This window comes from Corapipo altera, unplaced genomic scaffold (genome assembly GCF_003945725.1).
Source record: "Corapipo altera isolate COAL_440 unplaced genomic scaffold, ASM394572v1 0, whole genome shotgun sequence".
NCBI lineage: Eukaryota > Metazoa > Chordata > Aves > Passeriformes > Pipridae > Corapipo > Corapipo altera.
Genome location: NW_020884872.1, coordinates 77,425,813 through 77,437,862, shown reverse-complemented (window position 1 = coordinate 77,437,862; position 12,050 = coordinate 77,425,813). Strand labels below are relative to the sequence as shown.

General features: G+C 40.2%; 1 protein-coding gene across 1 annotated transcript; it reads right to left on the bottom strand.

Annotated features, from left to right (window-relative positions):
* Window positions 1-2,572: 2,572 nt before the first annotated feature.
* LOC113944078 (stromelysin-1-like) lies at window positions 2,573-9,012 on the bottom strand. Its single transcript, XM_027636707.1, has 10 exons — window positions 8,870-9,012; window positions 8,483-8,727; window positions 7,872-8,020; window positions 7,645-7,776; window positions 6,612-6,773; window positions 6,000-6,219; window positions 4,726-4,859; window positions 3,998-4,157; window positions 3,048-3,151; window positions 2,573-2,853 (listed from the first exon to the last, which is right to left on the bottom strand). Exons 1-10 carry the CDS (start codon window positions 8,972-8,974, stop codon window positions 2,744-2,746), a joined length of 1,521 nt encoding a protein of 506 aa, XP_027492508.1. The 5' UTR covers window positions 8,975-9,012; the 3' UTR covers window positions 2,573-2,743.
* Between the last annotated feature and the right edge of the window lie 3,038 nt (window positions 9,013-12,050).

Sequence of the window (12,050 nt, the reverse complement as noted above, 5' to 3'; positions counted from 1 at the left end):
GTGTGCCTCTTTTTTTTTGTGTGCCTGGCCTCAGTCTTCAGGGAAAGTTCATATTCACAGAGGATAAATACTTGAAATTACATTTACGGACAAATTTCCCCTTCTGGTACCCAAGAGGCCTTTAATTCCAGCAATCATTTATGAGTTATAAGAAAATCATAGTTACAAGAAATCTCTTGCCCACTAAGTGTAGCCAGGCAGCTTCAGCATTCCTGTTTCCAATCTCATTTGAATTATGTTTTTCATTTGCCAGGAATTTCATTGCTTTTCCCAAACCAAAAGTAATGTTCTTTCATTTCAAAGTTTAAGACATTAAGAAAACAGAAATACAGATAGAAATTCCATGGTTAACATTTGTCACCAGTCCTCTTGTCCTGGTGAAATCCATGCCATATTGTCTTCTATTTATCCTCCAGGCTACTCTTTCTAGATTTTCCTTTGCATTCAAGTAAATATCACTCATTTTTCAGATACTGGGAGTTTAAGCTAATTAATACCCAGAGGTCGAAAGAATATTTTAATTTTGCTGTTTACTTGAGGTCATAACTAAAAAAAATGTACCAACCATATATAAAAAATATGTTAATATAATGTGAGTCATTGTAAACATCAACAGTATTCTGCTTCACCGTTGCTGAGATGCTCTTTTTTGTTCTTCTTTTTTGTTCTTCCTTAACCACTTTGGAGTCTCAGTCAACAACCAGATCCTAAAGGCCTGATTTCTGAAGGTAGCCCTCACATATAAGAAGGCATCCATTTAGCATATCAAAGCATGTAGGCATTTTTAAAATGCCCTTTAAAAAAGGGGATTAATCCCATTATTTATGTACAAACAGTACTCACAAGCACCCTGCCTAACCCTGGAGTCATCTAAAGTCCTTGAACTGAAGTTTCTTCAGGATATGCTGTGTACACAGCACAGGCTATTGAGAAAGACACTGGGAGATGTTGGGGCAACACAGTTTTCCTGTGTCTCTGCCCTGCCTGGACTGCTGCCAGGTAAACTCATTCACTTGTCAGTCCATGACTTCACAGTGATGCACCACTGCCCTTGTGGCAATGCTGAGCTGTTCAGTCCCTACTTGACTTTTAAGCCACTTCTAACCTATGTTCATTTTATACCTTGTTTTTAGAGGTGCTCAGAGTGAATCTAGCATGCATGAGGAGGTGAACATGGCAAAGAAGAGATATTCCAAGATTTATAGAATCATAGAATAGTTTGCGTTGGAAAGAACTTTAAAGATTGTCTAGTTCCAAACCCCCTGCGTTTGGGACTCCTTCCACTAGGACAGGTTTCTCAAAGCCCCATTCAAAGGCATCTCTGCTGCCCTTCTTTGGTCTTGTCTGCTAGCATAGTGGGACAGTGGGTCTGTGGGTACACTGGGAGACACATGGCTTCCTCTGGCCCAGATGGATGGTGCAACAGATGTTAGTATGTGTTTTGACAAGGTCTCTCAGGGATCTACACTGTGTGGAAAACCAGGAGCAAATCCTGTGCAGAAAACCTGGAGCAAAACCCTAATGGGGTTTGAGCTGGGTTAACTGGAATACTGTCCTTAGCAGCCATTCCCATCCTCTCTTTCTACCTTTGCCAATGCTGCTAGAGAAAGAGGAATAGCGAGTCAACAGCATCAGTGTTGTGAGAGATGAGACTAAATCCCTTCAGATAGGATGGACTTCAGCCAAGCTTTCTTATACCCCGAGGGGTGTTTAAGGTCACTGAGCTATTGCCCTGTGAGGGGGACCCAAACAAGGTGCACAGAGGAAGCAGATGTACTTTTCTCTGTATCTCACCACTCATCCTCTGGAGGATTCATCTGTGGTAGTTACATAAAAATTCTGGGATTTTCTTATCATTTCAGCTTGTTTACACTGGGAGGTAGTTCTTGTTAGTGGTTTCTAATTCAGCATTGCAAGGTGGACTGCCAGCCCTGACTCCATTCCCAAGCCACACAGTCACAGCACAGCAGGGCTAATCCACTGACTCCCTGTGACCCTATGATCAGTTCCCAACCTGCCTGCATGCTACCTCCGTCCCCAAACTGGACACCTACCCTTCTCTTGGCTCATGTTCTGCTATGTGAATGACTCTGCTCACAAAATCCACCCACCACAGCACTGGGGCACTGGTCCTTTCAGCTCTCTGCCATGCTCCCATCTACTAGCAGGCACCTGTCTCCATCCCTGCCCTGACCATTCTGTTCCTTTGCCATGGGGTCATGGCAGGTGAGTCCCAGGCTCCAGTCTCTCCCTTCACACACTGTTGTGTAGGATCTCCTCTTACCTTTTATGCCTCCCCCACATTGTTCCTGAATGTCTTTGTTTCCCTGCTCTGTCACCTAACTAATTTCTTATTGTCTGCCAGAACTGCCCTCCTACTTCTTCTTCATTTTAACTTTCCCTCCACAGACACTGAGCCCCACTAAAAATGGTCATGATGCTGTTCAGGCTTGCATATGGTTATAGCAGGTGCCTTGTCTCCAGTGGACTGAACCAGAACACAAAAAACACTGCTATACTTGAGCAAAATACTTTATTACTCAAAAACAACTTGATTAATAAATAACTGGAGAACAAAATAAATTAAAACTGTACATTAGGTTTTACATTTTACGGTTTTAAATTAGCTTTGTCAAAGGCCATAATTTCAGACTCAGATGCACAGTAACAGCTGAATAATACTGTTTAGAACCAAGGAACATGTAAAACCATTTCTGGTACAAATACATCCCTGCACCACCACTTAATATTTCTGGCAATTAAACCAGCTGTTGCTCTTCATTTTACGGATGAGTTTCTTTTTCTTGATGTCAACCTCATACTGGTTTGAACCATGGAAAAAGTAGAAATATCCTAGAAATGGAAGGACAGAATATTGGAAAATTAATATTTCATTTTTGTATACCTATTGTTATACACAATATTTTCTTGAGTGATTAAAAAATCAAAACAAACATTTAACATATATATTTGAAAGATACATATTTTTGGCTTTGGTTGGTGGTCTTTTGGGTTACTTCTTTTTAGTTACATTTTAATTTATTTACCATTTTTCTGAAAGGCAGCATCAATTTTGTGGCCAATCCCTTGGAAGTCAGCTGCTATTTTTCTTGGATATCCTCTTTCCATTGATTGAGTATTTTCATTGAAACTAAATAAAGAAATTGCATGAAAACAGAAAATAAGCACAGCATGTTCAATGTTAAAATCAGATGGAATTTTTACAAAATATACCCACTCTCAGCTGAAAATCCGGTAACTGTAAGCATCTGTGATCTCATAGAACAGTCTATGTGAATCCTGTCTATGTAAATATTTACATCTTTAGTGGCCTATGTAAGGCTATTTTCAGAATATCAGACTAAAGAGTTTACTTTCATTCCCAGAGACTGACAGTGAGGCTGGATGGGGCTTATACTGAGTAATAAACTTAAATAATTATTCATCTTAATTTAATTTAACAGCACACAATCTATGGAGTGACCCCATAAAAGAAATAGAAACTTATGGTGCAATAATAATCTTTTAAGATAATATTGCAGATTAATTATTAAAACTAAGATTACTACTTAGTTGAACAAAAAAATTTCTTAAGAAGCAAATATTTTAATGTCCTTCCACAGCCTTCTTAACTGATTTGTCATTTATAGATTTCATAGAGCACTTCTGCCCTTTAATAGCTACTGAATGAATACATGATATGATGACAAAGTCTACTCACATTGTCTTTTTATACTAAGTTCATAGTGCTTCCTAATGAATAAAGAAAGTTCATTCGCTTGTTAATAACAGGTTGGTAAGGGTAAATGAAAGTTGTCTTTACCTCAGGTGCTACAGACTTTGTTCTATGAAAAGACCTGAGTGAAAAAACCGGAATAATTGCCTCTGAGTTTCAGCTTTTACAGTCTGAGAAGGCTGACAACAAGAGGATGCTAATGTAACTTGATTTTAAAAGCTATTTTTGTTATCTGCTGTATGGAAGAGGAAAGAGTCTTACCTCCAGTACTTGTTGCCTACAAAGAAACTGGTTTTCTTGGTATTTTGATCATGAACAGCTGCATCAACTTTCCTGACGCTGGTGGGGAAGCCCAGGTTCTGAATGGGCTTGGGGAAGCCTGACTCTATACTGTAGCCACTGACAGCCCAGTACTGATCATCTACAGGAAAACAGAAAAAGTTATAGGGATTCATTGAGGAGCCTGATCTGCTTTTCATCAAAGTCCCAGAGCTTTCTGTATAGTAAATGCCACCAAACAGCACAAATGTTCTACTGAAAAACTTACCCTCTAGGGCACACGTAAGTTTGAATACCTCACAGGTGTTTATAGACATTAGTTTATAGACATTTTATAGACATTAAGTTATATATTCAATAGTTAAAGGTCAACAAAGGTGTGTTTGGCACCTTTAAAAATGTATTTAAATAACTTAATGTAGCAATAAATTTTGTCTCAGCTATGATCTTCTCTCTCTCTGACCAAAGAAGAGTAATATCGTATTGTATAGGAATGTTGTGAAGCAGAATTAGTTAATGGCAGTAACAGCATTTTCAAAATCAAAATGGATTTGAGTATTAAGAATAGCTCCTAATAGTACTAGTATTAGTATTAGAATTAGTATGAATATTAGTGTAATATTGCTTCCCTTATTATTAAAAAACATTAGTAGTATTACTATAACTTCATTCATTCATAAAAAGGACTGATGGAAATGCAAGAGAAATACCTTTAAAAAATAGCACTCGATCAGTCTTGTCAACCTCATAAGCAGCATCAAAGCCACCTATCAGCGACGGCCAGAAAGAGGAGATGGTGTCGTGCTCAATTTCTGAGAAATATGGACTTTTGCGCCAGACATAGCTGATAGAAATGAAAACAGCAGTGTTTCATTATCTGTACTTCACTAGTAGGTCAGGAGCCCAGAAACACACTTTAAAGCCTACTGTCTAGGTTCTGGAGCAAGTGCTCCCTATGAGGCACGAGATATCACCCCTTTTGTGATCGCAGTGCTTCACTTTGCCCTGCTCCCACACACATATTTGCCCTTTACTATGCATTGCTCTGAGGTCGTGGACGTCAGAAGCGACCTCTCAAGGTCATCTTATCCAGCCTGTTGGCTCAAGCAGGTTCACCTAGAGTTGGTGGCACTGTATACCTCTCCACTGGTATCCTGATGGCTTGTCCTGGAAAACCTGTGGTATCTGTGGTAGCGTGACAATTGCAGCTTTCTCTTTGCCATGACTCATGCTGGTAAGGTACAGTTGCATTCTTCATCTCGGTTTGGTCAAAAATGTTAATTAAATATTCTTGAGGAACATGTTCAAACCTAATTTAAGGAAAAACTGCTCCTTCCTCACCTTCCTTGAAAATTATTAAGATTTTAAGCTACAATTCTTCATCGTATGTTTTAAAAGGGAAATCACACCCGCATCATCAAAGGGAGCTCGTTCAATCAAAACACAACTACCAACACAAGAAGCAGGTGAAATCCTGGGCCTCACATTCCATTCTCCCTCACCAGGGTGGATACGTCCAGCCAACAACCTGCTACAGTGCTAGTGTTAGAGTGTATCCCAAAAGTGGACACCTGTAACAGCAGGGATTCCCTATAGACATCACTGGGCAGTGGTCTAGTGCAGATTCCTAGGTCAGAGTGACACCGAAAGTGACATTTTCCACAGCTTCCTGGCCCACAACCTGGATGGTGTGATGAGGACAGTGCTGTATGTGAAGCAGCTACAGGATGAGGAGTTACACTGGAATTATTCAGCCTTGTACAATTCTAACAGACGTGGGTGATAATTGGCTTACTCACCCATCAGAAAACCATGTTACTCACCCAGCCCAGGTGGGCTAGTAAAATTTAGCAAATTTGCCTTAACACTTTCATAAGAAAATATCTTCCTTTTAACCAATGGAAGATAAATGCCTTGAAATGAACTTTATGCTTTGCCTTTGTGAATCTCACACACAGGTGTTGCTAGAAATAAAAGCACTTACCTGCCTTTGAAGAACAGTGTTTCCCCACGGAGGGTGGTGATAGCATCAAAAGTCAGATGAGGGTCACAGTCCTCAGGTCTTGGTGGGGGTTTGGAGGGTGTTGTACGTGTTGGTTCTGGCCAGGGTGACATTTCAGTTGTTGCTTCTGCAGGTGTCAGTTCGGTTGGTTCTTGGGGGGGAAAAGCTTTTGTTGGAAGTACAGGAGATTCCCTGGGGGATCCTTTGTAAAACAGATAAGTGTAGAATTGGAAAGTAGATCAGAGTAGTTCATATTGCAGAGCTTCAGGATGTACCATATGAAGCCAAATGCATAGGCTACTTGGCATGTGACCATCATTTTGTGGAAGATAAAGAGAGTTTAATACTGCTGTTCCTCCGGTACCACTGGAGAAGGACTTGGATCTTTTAACTAAATGGTATGAATACAGCCTATTTTGCAGATACAGACTGTTAGCCACAAAAAAACCCAAGAGATTTACCCAAAAATAGTAACAGGAAATTAAACCAGAGTATCCTTCTTCCAGTAGAAATTTCAGTACATTTTAGCTGTTGGGTAAAATTCATTATAAATTATTATTTATCATTCACTAAAAAAGGATTCTTCTTGCTTACCATAGAGGGCTTGAATGCCATCAATGTCATCCTGATGAAGCTGGTAGTCCCTTGTATCCTTGGCCATATATATAGGATACATCAAAGCACCGAAGACATTGGAGTGACCAAGACCTAGTGAATGGCCCAACTCATGAGCAGCAACGAGAAATAAGTTGTATCCTAAAAAAAGTTCAGCACAAAGAATAAAAATTTACTAATTTTTTTTTTGCATGACAGTGGAAGAGAGGTGCCATCCTCTCATGCATAGTACATTGTTTCTGGACTTAAAAAAACAGCAAAATTTGTGTCCCCATTAAGAGGCTCTCTGGCATCCTGGAGAAGAAACGAGTTTTGAATTATGAAAACTTATTTTTCACTGGGAAACCAATCTGGGAATAGTTTTTGCACCTGTTGCAGAAATTTTCTTGCCAACAAAGAAACAAATTTTCTTTAATGTTAATGATGACTAAAAACCAGGTGAGAATATTTTAGTCACTTAGACAGATTTCTGAGATTAATAAATGACATGGAATTTAACTGGTAACTACCTCACGAAGACCAGTAAAATGTAACATTATCCCTGGACATTGCTGGAAACCAGAAGACTTCACTGTTTCATTTAATAACTTTTATCAATAAACTCAAGATTTTTTTTTCCTTTCCAGAAGTTAAAGATATGCATCACTTTAAAACAGGGAAAAAAAAAAAACAAACCCAAAAAAAACGAACAAGAGGTTATATTACAACTTTTAAGGTCATTACCTGAGGGTGAAAATTCCCTGTCTTACAATGTCATGATTACCCAATATTGCTATTCTATGATAATCTCATTTCCTTTACTAGAGCTATAATTGCTGTCTGCATTAACTTCAGAAGACTGTCATGACTGCAGCCCAGATCAAAATATGTAGCATTATTTTACTAAATTACACTGACATTTTACATGTCAGTAAACACTGAAACTACTGCCATGGTGTATGTGACTTTACAGCATCTTCAAGACAACTCTGTCTATTAAAGAACAGGTAACACAACATTTAAGGTTACCTACCACTATAGGTAGTAAATTTGGTCCAGTTTTCATCTTCATCAAAATGGGCATCTCCTCCTATCCCACTGCCAGGGGGATAAGCATGGGCCAGAGTTCCTCCTGGACCATCAAATGAATAGAAGTCACCATGAACTAAAAATAAGAGGGGAAAAAAAGTTATACTTTTCATCATCTTTGTAAGAAAAGGTGACAAATACCATCTTTCCCAGGCAGCAGAATCCCCTTACATCCAGCGGCGAAGGAGATCATTATATCTGCTTGACCACTGTAGACCCTGGTGAATCTCAAAGGGGTGACACTGCTCCAGAGCTGGAAGGCTTTTGCAATTGCTTCCTCTACATCAGCTTGCAGCATGTCTGGAGTGTAGTTCAAAATCCTGTGAAATAAGGACAAAGGAATTAAAAGCAACTAGATCACATGTACTGGGATACATGGTATTAAGGTCAAATATTTTAATCAAGAATTATTATTATCTATATGTCTTGAGTTGTTTATTTTCAAAATATTTGCCTACATAACAGATGAAGCTTTCACAGTTTTCCTAACATATACACCCTCAGTTGCATCCCTATCCACCAAGTATATTATTTTGTAGGCTGTTAACTAAGTAATGTTAACATTACATAACATGTTAACATGTTAACATGTTATTTTGGTATTTTTGTCACTATTTGGAAGCCTGAATAGTCCCCACATTCATGGCCCTTTCATCCTAAATGGAGCTTTTATATGGAGATATACAGGAATAAATAGTAAAGAAACTGTTGACATGGCTTCTACCTAGCATTCACAAAGCTTCCCAGTGGTGTAGAGAAAAACATGCTTTAATGTATGTTACCGATATGTCACATCTTCTTTCTTCCACTTAGGGCTGTATGGGAAGGTGCTGTATGAACGGATGTCAGGTATTCCACATCTAGGCTGCTTCATCATGTCCAATGTCTTATGGTTCAGCTCCCCAGTCACCTCTAGCCCAAAGAATGACTGCATCTCTCGGATTTTGTCAGCCATGTGATTGAGGTTCTTTACTTTAAAAAGAGAATTTTTCTCTTCTTTAAAATCATAGAAGCTTTCCAGATATTTCTGATAGGGAAGAAAAAAAAAACAGTTTAGAACATAAAACTTTCTTTTCCAATGCATATAATAACATATCCTACATCACTAATACATCAGTATGTTCATTTTTTCAATAAATTATTTCTTAAGTTCTGCCTGTAGTCTTTACCTTAGCAAATTGTGTATCTTCTTCTTTCTTTTCTGGAACCACTGGAAAAGCAGAAGAACATACAACATATAGCAACTCAAGGAAAAGAAGGATCTTTGTCTTCATTTTGGTCTCCCTGTCCTACTAGCCCTTGCTAGAAGACCTCAATCTCTTCTCCTTCTGCCTAAGACTCCCCAGTGTTTCACTATTTATATCAGTGCTGTGCTTGCTAAAGTCAATAATGGCATGACTCAGCTTATAACATCCTCTGATTTCCCACAGAAACACAGAAAACAAATTTGGTTTTAGAAGCAAGCTAACACATGACAGTTTACCTTGCCCAAAATCCCCTGATTTCGCAATCATATTATTGGACAGTATGTTGTTTTTTTTTTTTTTTCATTCCTAAACTGGACTGGGTAAAATCCACCTCATTTTCCAGAGGTGCTAAAGGAGCCTGGTTCTTTGTGAGGGACAACAATCTGTAATTCCTTGTAGTACGAGATGGGATCTCCAGAAACTGTCCTTCAGTTTTCTCAGTGTGGCATCCATGCAGGACCTCAGCACTCCAGGGAAGAACCCCTTCCTTTAGCTCATCTTGTCCCTGATAATTTCAGTGACATAGCTTATTATACAAATTACTCATTTCTCTTTTTTTGAACCTGACATCCCAGCTTTATTAGAGAACCATCATCTGCTGCTACCTGGCCCATGTAATCATGGATTTATGGCCTTATCCCCTTGTTACCCCACACCACAATGTAAAGGTCTCAGTAGAGCAGCATATATCAGGTAACCTGGTCTGCATGGCCTACCCGCCAAGGGTGGTTTCACAGCTAAAGAAGAAAAGGCAGAAATTGCCCTGGAGAACTACAGGCACCTTTGGGATACAAGGGTCTTCAGCAGAACTTTTTAATAAAAATCTCCAACCTCAGATGGAAAATGACAAAGATTTGAGCCATAGATTCCAAGTTGCCCAATTTCCCAGAAGGCCTACTTTCAGTTCCTATGTCCTTTTCTGAACGTGGTGCATTGCACTTTATGCAGGATTGCAGAACCACTGTCACTCGTTTCTCTCTTGCCTGTCATTCTGAGACATCCATCCTTGAAAGCAGAATTCTCCCATGTTGACTTAATGGCTGCATGCAAGTTTAAAAGGAGAAACATGAGCTAAAAATAATCCACTTCTTTTTGAACATGAGAAAAAGAAGAAAAAGAAACCACTTTATAGTGAGAGCAAACATATTGGAGACTTCATAAAAACAAGCCTAGCACCACAGCAGCTGAGCTCTGCAGTCTGCAAGGTGGTCTGGGGAAAGGCATGGCCTCCTTCCAAAGGAAACTGAAGTTGGACAGCCTGTCTGGAGTAAGGTCACGCTACATGTGTGACCCAGGTCAGAGCCCAGGTCCCTGAACCCACGAGTGAAATGGCACAGATGTTTATGTCTAAGGCTGCAGAGGGATGAGAACAGCTCGCTGCTGCTGTAAAGGGGTCTTCCCATCCTGACCAGCACTCTTGATGTTTTCCTGTGCCCTTCTGATATCAAGTGTGTCCTCAGTAAACAGATTCAGAGGGCTGAAGCTGTAGGAAACAGCCCAGAAACCCAACCCCATTAACGATAGTTTTCTATTGAATTTAGCAATTGCACTGGCTCCCCAAGGGAGGGAGAAGAACCACTATGAATGAAGGGTGGTATATCATAGCTGGAAACAGGGATGCAGGAAGGCAGCCAGGCATGCTGGGATGCTAGGACCTCTCCTTTCAGTAGCAGCAAGGTTTATCTCTGCTGGTCATGGAAGAGCATCCCAAACTGCATTTGTAGAGCATGACGTCTGTATTTCCATAAAGAAATCCAAGCACAAAGCAGGACCATTTTAAATATTGTCTTTGTATCTCCACACCTGGCAGCAGCAACTTCCATATGGCCCTTATCCTCTGCTTTTAGCTAAATGTTTTGTAAACTCGCTGTTTGCTGTGTCTAGGGGTGAAGCAGTCATAGCAGGACATGCAGCATAACCAGTCGGCAAATATTTTAGTCCTTTTGAATGTTTAGGAAGCCATTCTTTCTCACAGACTTTTGCATAGCTGCCAATAGGCATGTTACAGCTCCTTCATGGCTGTTGGGTTCTGCTTCCAGAGCCTGTTGCCTGCACGCTCAAGCTGACATTTATGGAATGGCTGGTGAGGGCTGGAGCTTGGGGAAGAGCTATATCTTGCCTTGTGTGTTTGGCAGCAGGAGTGAGTAAAATTCACAACTGAGCAGTCTGCATGGCTCTGAGATGTATTAGCAAGTGTGATCTTTGTATGGGAATCCAAGAAGTGACTTGCCTTCTTATCTGACTTCAAAGACAGTGGATTGTAGTGTTCAAACTAATGTGAGTATGCATTCCTGGGTGTAGGCATTGCAGGATGCTAAAAGAACTGTATTGTGGCTTTGGTCAGAGGTTTAAGGTGCTTGAATATTACCTTGCCAGAGGACAGGGTGAAGATTTATTGGCAAAGACACAGCTTTAATTTAAATGGGGTGAGCTGAGCTGAGCCGAACTGAAGAAATGACCTCACATGGCACTCTTGCCTTACATGTAAGTCGACTGGCTCATGAATTCTGCTTCAGTGTCAGAAACACTTAATTGTGGACAAGGCTGAGCAGGTCATATGCCTGTTTCATACCTTGGTCCCATAGATAACAAGATGCTGATATTCCCATCTGCCCTGAAGTCACTGGTGTCCTCCAGCTGGGCTGCAGACCATGTAGACATGCAGATGACAGTGGTGACCCTTGTCAGCTTATGCAGCAGCAAAGCAGCCAGAATGAGTCCAGGAATACTGCTCATTTCTTCTCTCAGCTCATCAGAGACTCAGACTCATACATCCCATGTTACCAGCAGTTAATTGTGAGCTCAGAGACAAGAGGGTCCTTTCCCAGGAAGACCCCTGCAGTAGAACAGAGCATTTCACTGAAACCCTGCCAACATCTAGGCTGATACTCCTCCACCACAGCACCGTTTTCCCTCTGACAGGGTAAACTGTATTATCCTGTGGGGTCTAGCCCAAGTGCCAGGATTTTTAGCAGATTTGTTAAAATTCTACCTGGGAATTTTTCTATTTCTCATTTTCATATGATTAAGATTCCATTCAGAAATGTCATTCCAGTTCTGTTTGGCACTTTTTACTTATGGAAAGAAGTGGAAGGATACTTAA

Bases quoted from the DNA above. Each gene is read 5' to 3' on its own strand.
- LOC113944078 (XM_027636707.1), bottom strand. From the start codon at position 8,974: ATGAAGACAAAGATCCTTCTTTTCCTTGAGTTGCTATATGTTGTATGT. The intron at 4,158-4,725 runs GTATTTCTCTTG...GTTTTCCTGTAG, and splicing joins TCGAGTGCTATTTTTTAAAG to ATGATCAGTACTGGGCTGTC. The intron at 3,152-3,997 runs GTAAGACTCTTT...TTCTTTATTTAG, and splicing joins GTAGGCAACAAGTACTGGAG to TTTCAATGAAAATACTCAAT.